General features: G+C 43.8%; 1 protein-coding gene across 3 annotated transcripts in view; it reads right to left on the reverse strand.

Annotated features, from left to right (window-relative positions):
* Positions 1 to 19,178, reverse strand: part of COL4A2 (collagen type IV alpha 2 chain) — a 253,515-nt gene that overhangs the window by 50,298 nt on the left and 184,039 nt on the right. For all 3 annotated transcript variants that reach the window (XR_008313134.1, XM_053283866.1, XM_053283865.1), the window contains exons 27-34: positions 18,175 to 18,237; positions 16,432 to 16,539; positions 14,143 to 14,364; positions 10,842 to 11,003; positions 9,392 to 9,562; positions 7,015 to 7,158; positions 5,158 to 5,283; positions 4,173 to 4,354 (exon numbers count right to left, since the gene is read on the reverse strand). Coding sequence is in view for 2 of the 3 variants with exons in the window: in XM_053283866.1 (XP_053139841.1) it covers positions 4,173 to 4,354; positions 5,158 to 5,283; positions 7,015 to 7,158; positions 9,392 to 9,562; positions 10,842 to 11,003; positions 14,143 to 14,364; positions 16,432 to 16,539; positions 18,175 to 18,237 (1,178 nt within the window). In the remaining variant the exon portion in view is untranslated. The remainder of the gene's footprint in view (positions 1 to 4,172; positions 4,355 to 5,157; positions 5,284 to 7,014; positions 7,159 to 9,391; positions 9,563 to 10,841; positions 11,004 to 14,142; positions 14,365 to 16,431; positions 16,540 to 18,174; positions 18,238 to 19,178) is intronic.

The raw sequence follows: 19,178 nt of genomic DNA on the forward strand, positions 1-19,178 counted from the left end.
TGTAGTTTTCCAGCATTTTGGGGGGTGGCTACATCCACTGCTAAATAGTTTTTGAAAAATTAAAAGATTAATGAGCTTGACTTATATTTTTGAGCTGATATTATGGTAAAGTTATCTGAAAGATGGGTGTTGGATGTTTGGACAGGGAGCGCAATTTCAGTGCTTGCCCTAGGCGCTATTTTCCCTAGATACGTCTCTGACTACATGGCCTACAAGACTGATCCAATTCTATGATTCCACTCCTGAACTCATCTTTTGAGTTGGAAAATGGATTTGTGCAGTTCTGAAAGAAAAAAATAGGTTGCTAGCTAAAAATCTAGGACTTCCAGGGACAAGCTGAGCCTATACAAAAATGATGGGCTCTACTAGAAACACAGTGGAACCAGATTGCTCTCACTTAAAATAAAAAAAAGGTACAGATCCTCTTTTAAACAGACCCCTGGAGAAAGCTGGCAGGAGCTGGAGAACATCTGGTTTATCCCTGAAGAATGAGGGTACAAATGTTCCAAATCATCCATTGAGGGTTGAGTAGAATTTAGACATGAGCATATGGTAAGACTTGATAGCTGTTCAGATACACTAAAGGGAAAATACATATGCCAAGACATTTGGAGAGAGACACAATGTACTAGTATCTCTCTGCTAAAATGAGAAGTGTCTGAGACAAGATGGAGAACTTGAGTGGTTGGTGCTAAACAAGACCATACTACAGTGGGAATAACAGAAACTTGGTTACATGGAGATAATTTGTGAGATATGATTATTCCTAAATAGAAACTCTACAGAAAGGATAGGGAAGGGCTTATTGGGGTGGTGTAGTCCTGTATGTCAAAAAGTTCAATACTAGAAAACTTTCAAAACTAGAAAACTTAAGAGAAGCAGACTTCTCCACAAAATTGCTGTTGGTGGTAATACCAGGCTCACAAAGCAACATAGTACTAGGTTCATACTATCATACCCCAACCAACATGCTGAGGGTGATCTTGAGATGAAGAAAGAAATCAGGCATCTAAAGGAGAAGGTGTTTTATTTATTTATTTATTATTTATAATAATCGGTTATTTCAATTACCCTCACATTAACTGGGATAAATGCAACTTTGGGTAAATACTCCAAATGATTGTGCCTTAGAATAGGTAGTCATGGGAAAACGAGATGGGAGGTGACCCTGGGTTTAATTCTAAGTAATGCCAAGGATCTTGTATAAGATGAGATGAAATGAGAGGAGAGGAGAGGAGAGTGTTGTTGAACTCATGGGATGAAGCTGAAAACTGGACAGGAAAAAGGAAATTTCTCATCAGGAATTCCTATTCTCATAAGTTTCCAGAGGGCATTCCAAGACTTTTGTCTGGCTCCACCCCTGGAACAGCAGGCAAGGTCCACTTTCAGTTTTGCATCTCAAGAGGACGGGCCACCCTGCCATCCCAGACCAGACTGGAAGGGCCAGGGCACCCCCTCACCACCACACAATTGGTACAAACACAAACACATAAAATTGGTAGTGAAAACATGACTCTACTCCCTAGGAAAAAAAAACAGAAAATAAAAAGGAACACCAAGAGGATAGGAAAGAAGGAACTTCCTAGGAGGCCATAGTTACTCCCCACAGGTATAGCACAAGGCAGAAGCCTGGTGGGTGGGGGAGGGGGAATTCCAAACAACAAACAAGGTCTGAACACAGAAAAAATGGGTTGGAATGCCCTCCAGAAGTTTACAAGAGTAGGAATTCATGGTAAGAAAATTTCCCTTTTCTCTAGATTCCCAGGGGGCATTCTAAAAGCGAAGGATGTAAAAGAACATATAAAATAGCACCCATCACCCCTTGGTGGGTGTCACCTCATACCAAGCCATCATTTAGAAAGTACATTCTGCAGAACCCACCTTTCCAAGGCCGTGTCTGCAGATGAAAAGGAGTTGATCCAACAGAGGCTAGTGAAAGTATGCACTGGAGTTCATGTGGAAGACCAGCAAAATAACTTCCAGAGATAACCCTCATACCAGAAGGCTTCCAACATGACCATCCCCCACAAGGTGTGGGCTGTAAACATCCCCCCCCACCGCCGGAAGCTGCAGGCATGTAGACCAAACCAATACTTAAGCCACATGGAGATCATAGTCATGGAAGGTTTCTGACCCATTGAACTATCCTGAAATGAGACAAATAAGGCTTCCAATGTCCAATAAGCTACAGACCTGTCCCAGCAAAAATGGAGAGCCCTCCAGATGTTCAACATATGCCACATCTGACTGTGGAGGTGAAACAGGCAGGAACAAGAAGGCAAAGCATTATCCTTGGCACAGTGAAACACAGATTTCACAGGAATAAAGGACAGGCACCCTGCAATACAACCTTGTCATCAGAGCCATGGATCAGGTAAGACCAGCCCCAGTTCTGACATCTGCCTAGCTGAGGCGATAACCACCAGAATCAGGACCTGATGCTCTGACACACTATCAGGTCACATATGGCAAGCAGCTCAAATTCAGAACCCACGTCACGTTTCATGCCACTTCCAAGTTACAGAAAACAGAAAATCCACTTGAAATAGCATGTCTTGTGTGGAGTCTGAAGCTTACAAGTCTTCCTCAGATAATTCCCCCTCTTCTCTGCTGTCTGAGGGAACTCATATGTCCATTCTGTCTGGAGAGGTGAAACGCAAGACTGCCTGAAGCTCTACCTTGGAACTGGGTCCTGAAGGAGGTTGAGCCATCTCCCCACCACCACCTTTAGGGAGGTAGGGTGGGAAGGAGAATGGGAGGATGAGGAGGAATAAGCGTCTGCATCTGAGAAAGAAGAACTGCTAGTAGGGATGAGCACGGAACCACGAAGGCGTGGTACGGCACTGGCAGGGGTCTCCCTTTAAGGGCGGGGGGGGGGGTTGCACTTACTCCTCCTGCCACTTCTCCCCCGCCGGTGTGCCGTTTTTGTGAAAAGTTTTTGGGGTGGCAGCGTTCCTCCCTGCCGCCCCTGCCCCCATTATTGTCTGGAAATACCAGAAGTAACGATTGTGTGTGTGCCCACTGCTGCACCTGTGTGCTTGCCGCCGCACGTGCGCCCGCTGTGGACGTCTCATGCGCACGTCATGTACGCAGTGTGTACACGCAGTCTGCGACTTGCGCAGAGGGTGCACGTGCAATAGTTACTTCCGGTCTTTCTGGACAATAATGGGGGCAGGGGTGGCAGGGAGGAACGCTGCCGCCCCCCAAAAGTTTCACAAAAACGGAGTGCCAGCGGGGGGAAAGCGGCAGGAGAGATAAGTGTAAACCCACCTGCCCTTAAAGGGAGACCCTCCCGCTGCCACTGGACTGGCTCAAGTTTGAATCGGTTCGGAGGCCTCTGTAATGGCCTCTGGACTGGTCCGTGCACATCCCTAACTGCTAGACCTCCACTTTTTAAGCTTGTTTCTGCTTCTGGACATATCCTTATGTTTCCCTTTTCTGCCCTTGTGCCTCTTATGAGAGGAATGTGAGTGGGAGCAACCATGAGCTTGCTCGCCCCCAACAAGAATAGCACTCTTGACTTCACTAGCAATAGGGCTTTTCACCCACTGCACAATTGGGAGTGGGCACTGGCCCCAGTGATATAGTGGAGGAACATAATGGGCACTGCAGGGTTAGTGTTGAAAAAGTGCTGGAAAAGTGCCAGGATTCGATGCCAAAAATGGCTTTGCAAGGTCTGGGGATCTGCCCTTTGCCTCAAGTTCCTGCCATCCTCCTCCACTGCCTGGCTTATCACCCTCAACCAGCCCTGTGAGTAGGTGAGTTAGCCAGGTCTGAGACTCTCAACTGTGCATACTTTATTCTGCTTTTGGTGAATTTGCAGAATTTGGCTTTTGAGAGCCTGGGGGTTCAAACTCAATAAGAAGAAGACTTAGCATTCATATAGCACTTTGAATGTTCAAAGAGTGTCATACATGGTATCTTGATGTAATCCTCACAACAACTCTATAAGCTAAGTATCTTTTATTATTCCCAGATTGCAGTTGGGGAGCTGAAGCTGGGAGGGAGTGGCTTGCCTAAGGCCACCTAAGTGAGTGGCAGGATTATAGCTAGGAAATGAAGATTCACATCTTAAGCTCTTAAAACATTGTGCCAGTTTTCTCCTAAACAAAACATCCAGGAGATGACAAATAAGCATTTTTAATTCAAATGAACAAACAAGATTTGCTCACCCTTTGTCCTGCGGTTCCAGGGAAGCCAGAAAAACCACGAGGTCCTTGGACACCAGCATATCCTGGAGCGCCTTTGACTCCTTTAACCCCAATGTCTCCTTTCTGACCGCCAACATAACCTGGCAATCCAGGTGAACCTGGGCTTCCTATCTGGCCAGGGAAGCCTACCATTCCTTTATCGCCTACAGGACAGACAGTGGGAAAAGTTAATTTGGATATGGCCAGTAAGCTGCCGAACTTCTATGAAGCTCGTTTTGATTTCAGACAGGGAGCTGCCCAGATCTTCCTGACAGTTTTATTCTTCATCTTGCTGGTGACTTTTCACCACCTTCAGTAGTTTGGAAAAGAAGTCCTTTGCTGTCCTTTTGTAATGTGCCACCATGAACTGATGTGCTGACTTGTGAGTGGGTGCACTCTTTATTGCTTTTTCCATTTTTTTACAATCTGAATTAATGTTTTAGAGTGTAATATTTTTAATTAATGTATTACATTATGCCAGCATAGCATAGCGGTTAGCGTGTTGGACTAGGACCGGGAAGACCTGAGTTTGAATTCCCATTCAACCATGAAATTCACCGGGTGATTCTGGGCCAGTCATGTATCTCTTAGCCTTACCTACCTCACAGGGTTGTTGTGAGGATAAAAATAAGAATGTATACCACTCTGAGCTCCTTGGAGAATGAGTGGGATATATATGTAATAATAAAATAAAATAAATAAATAATACAGCCTACTCAATATGTCTCTAGCTGGTTTAGAAAATCTAAAATCAACACTTAACACATAATTTTAAAAAATCAAAACAAAACAATTAAAACTGTAATTCACAATGCAATTTAGTGGGAACTCTAGTTAAAATATGAATTAAATGGTTATATGTGACAAATATCCAAATGGATGGTGGTATAAAAATATGATAAATATATAAATAAATAAAATTATTTACACTCTTCACAGTCATTTCTGATTTGTTGTCTTTCCTTACCTCTTAAACCAGTGTTTCCCTTGGCACCTTTTTCTCCTTCATCTCCCTTTTCACCTTTCACATGGAACAGTATGCCTGGAATGAATTTGGGAGGTGCTCCTGGTAGTCCACGTTCTCCACGGTCACCTATTAAGAATCAATAAGATTCTTAAGAATCAATAAGGTCACCTATTAAGAATCAATAAGAATCAACCAAGGCCCATATTAATAAGCCCAAATCTCTATATTCTGCTTCCTGTCTTGTTTCTGTTTATTCTGCATAGCTAGTATGAATCCAGAAAAGGATGTGTTGTGTTTAAACACACCTCACAGTGTAAAGCAGGGGTGCACAACTCAAATGTCCCAGTGGGCTGGAACCAACTATGACTTGGTTCGTGAGGGCTGAGGTCAATTTTCAGCACATTAATTATTACACTGAAATTAGCTGACAACATTAACAAATTAGCTACTAGAGGATATTTCCCCACTGTCAAGGGACCCACAATTTTAACCAAGGATAATGACTAGAAAATAGCTCCTGTCCCTGCTCAGTCAATGGGGCACCTGGAATGCATGCCAGTCCCAAACAAATGCCAAGTCTTCTCCTCTCCCCAAGTTGCTGTTGTTTTCAGGCTGCAAATCTAGTCAGGCTTACTTGGAAGCAAGCCTTGCTGGGTACACCGTGCAATGTATTTCTGAGTAAACAGGCATAGGATGGCATTCTAAGGCAGTTTCCAGAGAGGATGGAGAATGGGCCCCCTTGGAGAAGAGGGAACAGACTGAAAGAGTGACCCTCTGCTTTTCTGGGATGCACTCTGCCTGTGCCTGCCTGCTGCCTCCACCACCACCACTGTTCCAATCCACTCCATCCATCATCACTGCTACTCAACAACTGGCTCACTCACTCATTGGTCCATCATTGCCACACACATCTCATCCGGTCTCAAGTGACCAATCACGTTTGAGCCACTGCTGCTCATCAGTGGGACATGCCAAGAGACATGGGACAGTGGGACATGCCACTTCATGGCTCCTGCTGCAGGATATTCCTACCTGGTGGCCAGCAAAAAAGTCCCCGCTGGCTGGTTCGGGCCCCTGGACCTTATGTTGTGCAAGCCTGCTGTGGTCTGCAGGTCTGATATCTGGTACTCAACTAAAAACACTATGTTGGAATATAATTTTCCAAATCCTTTGCAGGCGCAGCTTGTGAATGCGGCTGCGGGTGGGGGGCGGGGCGGCGGGCAGCTTCTTTAAGATAAACGGAGCCAGTGCTCCATGCCGCCCAGCAGCCCCCACGGCGAGGAATCGCCTCCACCGCTCACCTGGCTTCCGCGGAGGTGAGCCCCCGCCAGCGGCCAGGTGAGTGGCGGAGGCGATTCCCTGCCGCGGGGGCTGCTGGGCGGCACGGAGCACCGGCTCCGTTTACCTTAAAGAAGCCGCCCGCTGCCCCCCCAGAGAAGAGTTCACAAGCCACACCTGATCCTTTGTCTGGTGGAGTGTAGCTCAGTCATTTCTCCCTTTGAATCATAGCAGTGACATTTTGATATAGAAAAGAAGCTGTAGGCCCTTCTGTTGGCCAGCTAGAACGAAAGCTGGTGGATGAGACTGGCTCTTTCCTTTCGGGACTAAGGTATCAATAACGCTTCTCAGTTGACTCTCCCTAAAGGAGGACAGAGCATATCCGTGTGGACTGGACAGCTGGTCTTCACTTGCCTCACAAACAAGGCAGCAAGAAGCTGGAAATAATGATAGGCAGTAATTTAAGAAGCAGCAGTACATTAAATACATGCACTATGTTTAAAAAAAAAGTGTTTGCAGTTGTGTCTGCATCTATTGCATGCATACTGGAGCAACATATGACAAAGTGAAGGAAAGTACCTTTAAATCCTGATTCGCCAGGCGGGCCTTGAGGACCTTGTGCACCTGGAAGACCACTCTCTCCCTGGGCTCCCTTCCTTCCTGGCCAGCCTTTGATGCCTATAGTGCCTTTGAAACCTCCAACACCAGGTGAGCCTTTAGCACCTTTTGATGAAAAATGTGAAAAAGAAATGTTATGCCCATCTAGACAGGGATTCATTTGTTACCTGTGCTTGGTTCTTTAGGCTAAAAAGCTGAATTTTAAAGAAAATGTTTTTATTTATTCTGGTTTTTTACATTTCCCCACATTTAAACTCAAAAGCAATGCAAAAGCAACTAAAAATGAGGGCATAAAATGTGGACAGGAAAAAAACCCAGAATAAGAACTAAAACAGTGTTAGTGGACCATTATGCAAGGACAAAAAGTAAAGTGAATAACTCAGAAGCAAGAATTTGGGTTGCTGAAAAACGCATGCACAAAAATTGTTTTATATTTTATAGGTTAAGCACCATGTAGCACCTGCATGTGGTCTTTTAGTAAACTTTATGAAAGGATTCCAGGTTCTTTTTGTTTTCTACCTTCAATTCTAAGCAGGTGTAGTCTCAGCTACTACAAACTCCTATGCTTTCCTGAACCATATTAGAGATGTAATAATGTAAAAAAACCAAGCACAAAAATCGTATTGGATCTATTGTTGTGTTCTCCCACAACAATATGTCCAATATAATTTATGATTTTAGTCAAAAATCCAAAAGCTCTTCTACTGTCAGTATCCAAAGTAGGGGTGTGCACAGACCGTGTATAGCAGTTCAGCCCGTATTGGACCAAATCACCGCTCTGCGAACCAGTTCAGTCAGACCAAATTTTTGGGGTGGTCAAACCGACAAATCAGTTTGGAGCAGTTCAGAGTGGTTTGCGATCGAACTGCTTGAACCACCCGGTTCGCAGCAGAGCAGTTTGGCCACGAACCAATCCATGCATACCCTTAGTCCAGAGTTAATTATTACAGTGCTCTTTTATCTGGCCTTCCTATTTCTTATCTTCAACAACTTTACTGTATTATAAATTGTGCAGCTTATTTTTCTTGCTTCTTATTTTACACGTTTCTCTTCTTCTTTCTATCCTTGTGCTGGCTTCCATTTCCCTGTAAGATGCAATTACAATTTACTGGCCAGTAACTAGTGCAGCGTTACATCTTCACAATGCTGAAGGGCTCCTGCACCCTTCAAAGGCAGCATTGGGGTGATGCAAAAGGGATGGTTGTGCAAGCAGTGCTTTCATAGATCTCCCCATTGTCCTGAATGGGGAAATCTGAGGAAGCACTGCTTGACTAAACCTTATGAAAGAAAATATCACAAGCCAAAATATATAAACTGAACAACAGGATATACAATAGAATGAATAATAGAATATTAAAGTATAAATCATAACAAATTAAATGCTATTTTTAAATAAACACTCCAGAAAGGGAAATGTGTACAATAAAATAGATCGACCCTAAAAAAAGACACAAATGCTTGCATAGTGCTATACAAATGCAACTCAAAGAATTCTCAAGGGATAATTCAGTATAGCTTCATACAAGCTCAAAAACAATAATGTGGCTGAGTTTCCGCTTTCACCTGCTAAGCGTATCCTTTTAAGAAGTACAGAGGCGTAACTAGGGAAAATAGCGCCTAGGGCAAGCATTGAGATTGCACCCCCTGTCCAAACGTCTGACACCTATCTTTCAGATAACTTTACCATAATATCAGCTGAAAAATACAAGTCTGAAGGTCACATACAAGTCACATATCTGAATATGTGTACAGTGACTTATATTATATATATATATTTTTTTAAAAAATTACCTGTAGCCCCTTCGGGAGGCTTCCTAAAGGCCATGGCTGGGGGTCTGCAAAGGTCCCCCCTCCCCCCTGCTGGCCTCTAGGGCCTCACAGGGACCATTTGAGCATGTGCAGTGGCCATCTTTTAATTTTTTTTTTAAATGGCAGCTGAAAACAAAATGGCCACCATGCATGCTCAAGTGGCCTCTGTGAGGCCTGGTATGGCCTAGGGCCTCACAGAGGCCATTTGAGCATGCACGGTGGCCATTTTGTTTTTGGCAGGCTTTTAAAAAAAAATAATTTTAAGAAATGGCGCCCCCTTCAAGTGGCACCTGGGGTATGTGCCCTGCCTGCCTCACCCTAGATACACCCCTGAAGAAGTATAAACACATGAAAAAGAAAAATACTGTAAAGCCCTTTTATTGTCTAATACCCTTGACTGTTCTGTCAAACAAGAAACTATTATGTGTGAAGACAATATATAATGCTATTGCTTCTGCATGGTAGACTGCTCAAGAATGTATCTTGCTATTACTCAACTAAAAGAGGAATGCTGCATTCAGTATTTTACCTTTCAGACCTGGGAGGCCATGCATTCCATCTATTCCAGGGAGACCAGTCTCACCAGCTCTGCCTTTAACTCCAAGGAAACCTGTTTCACCTTTGTCCCCTCTCAGACCTTTCATCCCTACAGGACCAGGTGCTCCTTGGGCTCCTGAATCTCCTATGGAACCAGGTGAGCCTATAAAGAGTAACATAGGAAAGAAAGATAGTTTGGATCTATATTGACCCCCAGTGGCATAGCTATAAGGGAACAAGTGGGGGAGGGGACAAATGTCCCTGGGTGAAGGGGCTGCAGGGATGCCAAGGCACCTCTCCACCTCACCTGGTGCCCCACCTGCAGCCAACACCTGGTGTAATCCCTATCACACTAAGATCAACAAGAAAACTTCCATTAGTTTTAAAGAGATCAGGACTGAGTCAAATGTTGGCAGTATTACATGGGGAAGCACTATTCCACATGAATGCTTAAACGATTAAGCTTCAACTATACTTTAATGGAAAAGAGCTGTGGTTTCCATGAACACACTCTAATTATTTACCACAACGGATCTCTTTCTTAGGAAAGTGCTTAAGCTGCATGGGCAAAGCATGAGAAAATTTATGTTTGTTTGTTTATTTATGTATCAGATTTGTATACCACCCCAGACTTTAGTCTCTGGGCAGTTAACAATAAAATTAAAACAAGTTAAAAGCATACATAAAAACTTAAAACAATTTAGATAATTTAAAATCAAACACAGATTAAAACCTAAAAATGGAAAAAGGTGAAAAAGCTTGGGGGGAGAGGTGAGTTTTCAAATGCTTTTTAAAAATTATCAGAGATGGGGAGGATTGTATTTCAGTAGGCAGCGCATTCCACAATCTCGGGACAGCAACCGAGAAGGCCCGCCCCTGTGAGGCCACCAGCTGAGCTGGAGGCAAGTGGAGATGGACCTCTCCAGATGACCTCAATGGGCAGTGGGGCTCATAATGAATACCCAGGGCCCAAGCCATTTAGGGCTTTATAGGTTATAACCAGCACTTTGTATTTTGCCCAGAAACCTATTGACAGCTAGTGTAGCTCTATCAGCAAAGGAGTAATGTGGTCTCTCCGAGATGACCCAAAGACCAACCTGGCTGCCGCATTCTGGACCAACTGGAGTTTCTGGACTACGTACAAAGGCAGCCCCACATAGAGCACATTGAAGAACTCAAGTCTGGAGGTTACCAACATATGCACCACTGTTTTGAGGATGTTCATCTCAAGAAATGGATGCAGCTGGCGTATCAGCCAAAGCTGATAAGAAGCCACCGCCTCAACCTGAGATACCAGGGAAAGGTGTGGATCTAGAAGTACTCCCAGACTGTGTACCTGTCCCTTTTGGGCAAGTGTGACCCCATCTAGAACAGGTAGATCAAAATCGTCTCTGGAGTTCTGACCCTGCACAATAAGGCAGAATGTGGGAAGAATTCCTTACCAACAGACCCTTGTGACCCTGTTCTGCCCATGGAACCTTGTTGGCCTGGCAGTCCAGGGAATCCGGATGATCCTGGTAGTCCTGGAATACCAGTCAAGCCAGGCAGACCGATAGACCCATGATGCCCTTTGGCTCCAGGTGGACCTGGAATGCCATCACTGCCTAACAGCAAATATAAAATAAATCATTAATAATATTGGTTTGGATATGTAGCACATATACAAAGCCCTGAAAGCAACTGTACATAGTTGCAAGAGTAGGGGGCTTGCATTTACACACACACACACACACACACACACACACACACACGCACGCACGCACACACTTACTTTCAATCCTTTATCATATAAGGGGCTTCTATGCTTATGGCATAAAGAATCCAGATTTGTTTCTAAGCTGAAAATGTGCAGATTTGCTTTGCAGGCTCTTTGTAGAGAGCAGGGAAGTTAGCTTAGCTATGGGTCAGTTAGATGAATTTAGATGGGTATATGTCATTTATGCAAACCAGATACCAGTAAATTGCTTGTTTTCTAACGAGAAAAGCCACAAGAACATGGAACATGGCTTTTTCTGCTGAGTGCTGGCCATTAGGTAATAGTCAACTGACTGATAAAGTAATTTAATCCAAATATACAACTATGAAAGTTAGCAATTTATAATTCTTGCACAAAAGGAAATATTGATCAACACCTAATCATTCTAAAATGATGTCTTTCTAATCAAAATGGGTGGTATCTTGTAATCAGACGTGGCCTATCAAAACTCCAAGCCATCCTTTTAGAATTGTAGAAGTTTGGATCACGGATTAGCTTTTTAGAATTTTTCCTCCACACTTAGCTTTTTGATCCTTCTTTTGCTTTTTTATAGCTCTGGCTATACTTCTGTTGATTTTTTCTCTCTTAATTTTCTCTAGCCAGACCCCTGGCTTTAGTTTTTGATTATTGTTCTAATTCTTTTTCATTGAATCTCCAATTTATCTTTTGTATTGCTGAGACTGATTTGTTGAGACTGATTTGCACACTGATTCAGCAGGAGTGGTGAGATACCTATTGAATTCCTTAGTATGTTTAAACCTCTTAATATTTTCTCCTTTAACCTATTTCTAATGTAACTCAAATAAAATGTTAATTTGATTTCTGGTGTGTTTGTGTTTCACTTTCTGGACAGTGAGCAAGCAGCTGGTCAGGACCCAATAAATCCGGAGGACAGCTGGTCTTGTGGAAGCAAGCATGACTTGTCCCCATAGCTAAGCAGGGTCTGCCCTGGTTGCATATGAATGGGAGACCTGATGTGTGAGCACTGTAAGATATTCCCCTCAGGGCATGGAGCCGCTCTGGGAAGAGCAGAAGGTTCCAAGTTCCCTCCCTGACTTCTCCAAAATAGGGCTGAGAGAGATTCCTGCCTGCAACCTTGGAGAAGCCGCTGCCAGTCTGTGAAGACAATACTGAGCTAGATAGACCAATGGTCAGACTCAGTATATGGCAGTTTCCTATGTTCCTATGTTCCATAGCCAGGGGAGTAGCTAGCCTTCCGGCGGCCCGTGTGCGGCCGCGGCGGGCACCCCGATAGCCCCCGCCCCCCTCCCGAGGCTCCATTCGGGAGAAGCAGCTTAACTGCTGAAGGGGCCGCGCGGCCCCTTCGGCAGTTAGACGAAGGCTGGTGCTGTGTTCGCAGCACAGCCTAGGAGCAGCTCTTCCCTGCAGGGAAGAGCCGTTTCTGGGCTCCGTTGCGAACGCAGCACCAGTCTTAGCTCCTGAAGTGGCCACGCGGCCCCTTCAGGAGCTAGTTAGGCTGGTGCTGCGAACGCAGCGCCAGCCTTTGTTTAGCTCCCGAAGGGGCCACATGGCCCCTGCTCGGGAGCTAAACTACCACCCCCGCGTCTGACGTCAGACATGGGGTGTGTGTCAGGGCTGCGAATGGTGGCTCCTGATTGGGCATGGCCCGGGTTCTTTGAACCCGTTCACCCAATTATAGCTCCGCCCCTGTCCATAGCTAAAATCTGGCTACTGGGAAAATTAGGAACAAATAATTCCAGTATAATGACTCTGAAGCCTAAGGTGATGGAAGTTATTTACCTATAAACACACATCTTTAGTAGTGACCGTAAGTGGAGAAAAGCAGCATTCCTTCCTGTGATGGAAAACTCTCTCTATAAAGCCACTTCTGCTCTCTCAGCTGCTGATAATGATTTCCCCCCTCAATGCTATAAAGGAGCATTGGAGGCAGTGGCGAGGAGGTGGGCGAGCAGAGAAGGCCAGCGGAGGAGGCAGGTGCTAGTGGCGAGGAAGTGGGTGAGCAGAGGTGGCTAGCGGAGGAGGCGGGAGGCACCGGTGGCGGTGGGACGGCCCTAGCCCTGAGGAAGGTGGCTTGACTGCATTTTCAAAGTAAGCTGAGGCGGGTTTTGTTTGTTTGTTTTGTTTTATGGCGTGGTGTCCAAGCATTCCGGATTTTTGATGTCCTGATAAGGGGTACTCAACCTGTATAAAATATCTTTGGTGAAAAATCTTAGAATGCTGATGGTGATGGACTGCATCCAAGGTTGAAAGCAATAAGCTTTCACCAAAATAACAACAGCTTTCTATGCTGCATCACCAGCATAGAGGAGAGTTGGTCTTGTGGTATCAAGCATGACTTGTCCCCTTAGCTAAGCAGGATCCACCCTAGTTGCATTTGAATGGGAGACTAGAAGTGTGAGCACTGTAAGATATTCCCCTCAGGGAATGAAGCCGCTCTGGGAAGAGCATCTAGGCTCGAAGTTCCCTCCCTGGTAGCATCTCCAAGATAGGGCTGAGAGAGATTCCTGACTGCAACCTTAGAGAAGCTGCTGCCAGTCTGTGTAGACAATACTGAGCTAGATGGACCAAGGATCTGATTCAGTATATGGCAGCTTCCTATGTTCTTATCACAAACCTCTTCTGAAACGCACCTGAGTTTCAAAAGCAGTATGTCAAGTGGTGCATAGGATCTTTGAAGCAATGTCTCAGAACTCTTTGTCACTACACAACACTCTGCATCACAACTGCTGACAGCATGGTCCCTGTCTCTCTCTCTCTCAAAATTTCTATCCTATGTTTGGGAGAGTCTTTATTGTAAAGGCTCAATATTTCACAGATCTTTTAGAAGCACAAAGTGCAAGTGAAAGGTATTATTGTTGTTTCTGGAGAAAAGCTGGTGGAAGAGATAAAACAAATGCTAGTTTTCAGGAAGTTGGGCTAACATGGTCAGCACTATTCTGACCTTTCTGGCTGTGTTCATGCCATTCCATTTATCAAAACATCCCATTGGCTAACAAAAGAGTTACCTCTAAGTCCTGGTACACCTTGATCTCCTTGGATTCCTTTTAGTCCTGGGAATCCAGATGGTCCAACATCTCCTTGGAAGCCTGCTGGGGCTCCTAATATATCGCCTGTAATTCCTTTTACTCCTGGAGGCCCTGGCAAACCTGGCAAACCATCACTGCCTAGAAAGCCCTGTTTCCCGGGGAATCCTGGAGCACCTATGCGTCCTCTGGGTCCAGGAAATCCTAAATGCAATAGAACAACCATCCCAATGAGAATGAGATATTTAATGAAATAATCTTGCATACATTGATTTTTATGAAAAACAAGGTTAAGGCTGAAATCTCCTAAACATTTACTCATGAGTAAGCCCCACTGAACTTAGTGAGACTTATTTTTGAATAATGCATAGGATTGCACTGTAAGGCAACCAGAGCTATGTGAATCATCTAGCTAAATAAGCACTTTTAAATTTCTGTGGTTTTAAATTAAAAAAAAAATTAGTTTTAGCTTAAAATAAAGTGAGTGCTTAAATATCTCCCATTGAAATCAGTGGAACATAAAAGTGCTTACTTTCGATTTTATCACATTCTGTTGTAAGAAAACAATTTGAGTATAATTTAGAAAATGATCTAATGCTCTATCTACAGATGGCCCTTCGACACAACAGCCTTACAAAAGGTATTTCAGCAGCAACATACCTTGTTCTTTACAAAGGCTTGCCCCCTCAGCATCTCTGTGCTGTTTTCCATCTCTCTCTCCCCCCACCCCGAGATGTCCTTAGGGAATGGCAAGCAGGGCGACCACACTGCTCTGTTAACCCCCATTAGAATTAACTCGAAGGGGGCCCTGCACTGGTTGATTTGCCCTGGGCCCCAAACCCCGCCAGGGTTCTCTAAGGACAGCCTTCTTTCTCTCCCCCACCCCACCCACCCACCCACCCTCCCTCCCTCCCTCTCTCTCTCTCTCTCTCTCTCTAGATATATATTTGTGTGTGTGTACACACACACACACACACACACACACACGTCTACATACAGAGCAACACAATGCCCATTTCGGGAGCATGCAGTTATGCAACCAAAAGAATGGTGCAAAATACATTTACACAAAGATAATCACACTGGACATGATGGGATTACAATTGTGTAAATGCATTTTCCACAATTCTTTTAGTTGTGCAAGAGTGCCGTTGTGCAACTGCATGCTTGCAATGTCACAACATGCATGTTGTGTTTCGTGGTGTGTGAGCCACTAACTATAAACAAAGAGATCTAGGGAGGATGGACCCTGAAACCTCTTTGTGGGATAAGCAGCATAAAGGTTTTGCAATGTTAGAAAAATGAACACACACACCCAACTGACGTATAACCAAAAAACACACCCAAATCTCGAAAACTAAAGACACTGGAGATTTTTACATAGGTAGCCTTGTTTGTTTATTTATTTATTTTAATTTATTGAATTTATATACGGCCTAGTATAAAAATCTCAAGGCGGTGTACAGAATTAAAACATAAAATATAATATAAAATATTAAAATCCATAAAAATATAAAATAGATTAAAACACATTAAAATTTAAAAGTTCAGATAAAGGGAGAGGGAGAACTCTTATAATGGAAGATGACAATGGTCAAGATGCATGAGCTTTTGATGTTTGTAGTATAACCAGTATAAGATGCATCACCCCAAAGGTTTTATAAAGAACCAGTATAAGAGGCATCACTCAAAGTTTTATCAGCTTAGTACCAGTTCAAAGGGGTACTAACATATATGTGAAGAGATCTAGATGAGTTAAAAGATTTGCTCGTTTGGTGGTGGATGCTTGAGTGTGGGAAGACAAATTCAAGTCATTCCTGTGTCCAAGGAAGGCTGAGAGCACCACCCATCTGCTTTGTGAGGGTGCTTGTGTGTACAGTGGATTCACAACGCAGCTGGTTATTATTATTATTATTTATTATTACATTATCATTATCATTCTGAAGGGTCTTTTTATTGGGGCCATGGAGTATTTCCCTGGTCACTGAAGGAAAGCGCATGTTCCTGTAAAGCTCTGCATATCAGGGTTTCTGGCCAGAAGTCGAAATGGCAATTAAAACTATGTTCAGTTGTCCAATCAATTAGATTGTTCTATATTGTATGTATTCTAATGTTTGCATGTATTTGTACAATATGCCATCAGTAGATGTTTGCATGTATCTGTATAGTGTGTTGTCAGTGGAGAGGCAAATCATAAATACTATATAGAAATAAAAGCAAACTGAACATTTTAATTGTCTACACTTGAAACTGTGTTGGGTTTTTACATACCTGGTGGACCTGCTAAACCTTCATTACCCGGGTCCCCTTGAGGACCTTTCAGCCCCAATGATCCATGCAGACCTGGTTCCCCTAGAATTCCTTTTGCACCTTTTGCACCTACATTTTGTAAGATATGATACAAATTTATAGGTATACAAAGAGAAAAAAGGCATATCAAGATACAAAACTGATACACGTATGCTAGTAAAGTGGAAGCCTATGTATTGATTACATTCAATTTCTAGCTGGCCTTATGCAAGTTATGTACTGGGGTAAGCAACCTTGGCTATCCAGCTGTTGTTAAAGTACAACTCCCATCCCCCATCCAGCTTGTCTGGGGCATGGCCAGTTTCATGGAGCATGAGGCAATTGGGGGGTTCCTATTGCCTGCTGGGTCTAGAGGGGAGGAGCTAGTGAGCTGTTATGTCCCCCACTCTCCTTCCCCAGCAGTTGGCAGCTTGGAAGCAGCCCCTTTCACTCATCTTTGAGCTTAGTGCAGGCTTTGGCTGGTCACCCTGTTGGGAGCTGGGTAAGAATTGTTTGCCCTTAATCTTTTGTGCCTACCTCACACTATGTTCCTTAGCTAGTAAGGTCTCCTGGTCACAACAGCAGGTACAATGCAGAATGGGAAATATTACTTTAGGGTTTGGTGAGCTCCATAAGGAATGCATTTGGTGTGCTTAGGAGTTCCAGATCAGTTCACAGCTCAGGGAGTGGTGGTTGAGGCTTTCTCTAGCCTGCTGGGAGGGGCATCATGCACCTTAAAGGCTTGATGCCTTGTGGGGGTGATGCCTCACGTCAGCTAAGATGGGCAGCTATCAGCCTTTGGGCAATGGGGCTGCCTGGAGCCAAGGTAAGTCGCCTGATGTGTTTTAGGTGATTCACAACACGAATTGTGAGTCTCTAGTTCCTGCACGGTATAGGATAGAACACCAGTCCCTTGTTGCTGTCTATTGGCTTGTTCATTAATAAAGTTCTGGCCCTTTACTTCAAAATATGCCTCGTGTCTTTATTGATCTGGGTGCAAAACATGGGTATAGCTACAGTAGTGCATGGCTATCTCAATTTTTTTGTTACTGTGCACTACCAATGCTGGTAGCTGTGCTGCACTCCCTCTTCCTGCGTCTTATTTGCTTACACAGTTTTGTCTGCAAAAACTATGCACAGAGTTAGACATCTTGGTTTTCTTTCTGTACATAGGTAGCCTTGTTTGTTTGTTTATTTATTTATTTATTTTAATTTAATGAATTTATATACCGCCTAGTATTAAAATCTCAAGGCGGTGTACAGAATTAAAACATAAAATTGTCTGACTGTCAGTTCTAGTTTGCCAGAGCTAATACGTTTTAACCTTGTTTGGAAGTTATAAGTGAAAACCCCAGAGACCTCAGAGCCTTGTCCGTCAAAAAAGGTAGTAGTGGGGTTGATTCCACTAGTGTTCTTAGCTGTGAATGTATTTAATACAAGGTGTGGTTTGCTACCTGGGTTGCAATTGCATCAGTAACTTTTGAATTGCAAGTCTGAAATCTATGGCTTCACCATGGGCTCAAACCTTACTGATTAATTTTCTCGGTTTTACATCCCATTTTGGTGTAATCCAGAGAAAACAATACTCTTTATTTTCCATTCTACATATAATACTTTCCAGTGTAAAGTGTACCAATGATGAGATAATAATTAACATCAGGGTCTGTATTGTCATTGATTAATTTTAAAGCTGAACAGAAACCCAAAACACAATGAGAACTTTACCTCTTGGTCCTGGCAAACCTGGATTTCCTGGAGCTCCTTTTGGGGCTTTAATGCAACCAGTCCCTGGAGATAAATGTTACAGATTGAAACAACACAGAGTCCTGTGGCAACTTAAATACTAGCACATTATTGTGACATAAGCTTTCATGGTCAGAACCCACTTCATTGTGGTTGAGCTATTCATGTTTCATGTTTACCCCATCATCGTTTACTAACACATTTGTCTGAAATTAAGGGCATGAACCAGTTATTCCTGTATGCGAGAGGAGGTTGACAGATGATTGTTCTTGAGGGATCGAGCATATGGAAGAACCTATGTGGGAGGGCTGGAAGCGATGAGGATCTGGATTATTTGATTCTATCAAGTTATCTAAAATTAGGCAGGGGACAATACTACAATGAGCATGCCTGCTGAACCTCACAAATAAGCTGGAAGAAGCTGAATTCTCTTCACTGAAATTTTCAACCGTTGCATAGTATTGCACTATAATAAACCAAATCTTGGTTCTTCAATTTAAAACCACTGCAAGTTTGCAACCTACGCTTCCAAAAACTATTCCTGACTCCCCTCATCTTTCACTTAGAAGCACTAACTTAGTGGGAGAGCACATGCTTTACAAGCAGAAGGCACCAACAGGTTAAGTACTTGACATCTCCAAACAGGGCTGAGGGAGGGTAATTTCTTCCCATGAATGAAAGGTAATTTCTTACCATGCCCTCTGTGATTCCTGGAGGGCATTCCAACCATTGGGGGAGGCCCCTCCCCTCAAACAGCAGGCAGGGTCAAACTGAAGAGGCTCCTGCAGGGGTAGGGGCTGTTCCACCTTCCCAAACAGGACTGGGAAAGTAGAGGCACTCCATACCCCATACTGTGGAAAAAACAGGGCTATACCAAAAACCAGTAACCGGAACAAGCAGAAAAAATAACGTTGCCTGAAACATTAAGAGAAAACAGGACAAAAAATAAAGGGGAGACAGAAGGAACATGACCCGGAGGCCCTGTC

The sequence above is a fragment of the Hemicordylus capensis genome, chromosome 1 (genome assembly GCF_027244095.1).
Source record: "Hemicordylus capensis ecotype Gifberg chromosome 1, rHemCap1.1.pri, whole genome shotgun sequence".
NCBI lineage: Eukaryota > Metazoa > Chordata > Lepidosauria > Squamata > Cordylidae > Hemicordylus > Hemicordylus capensis.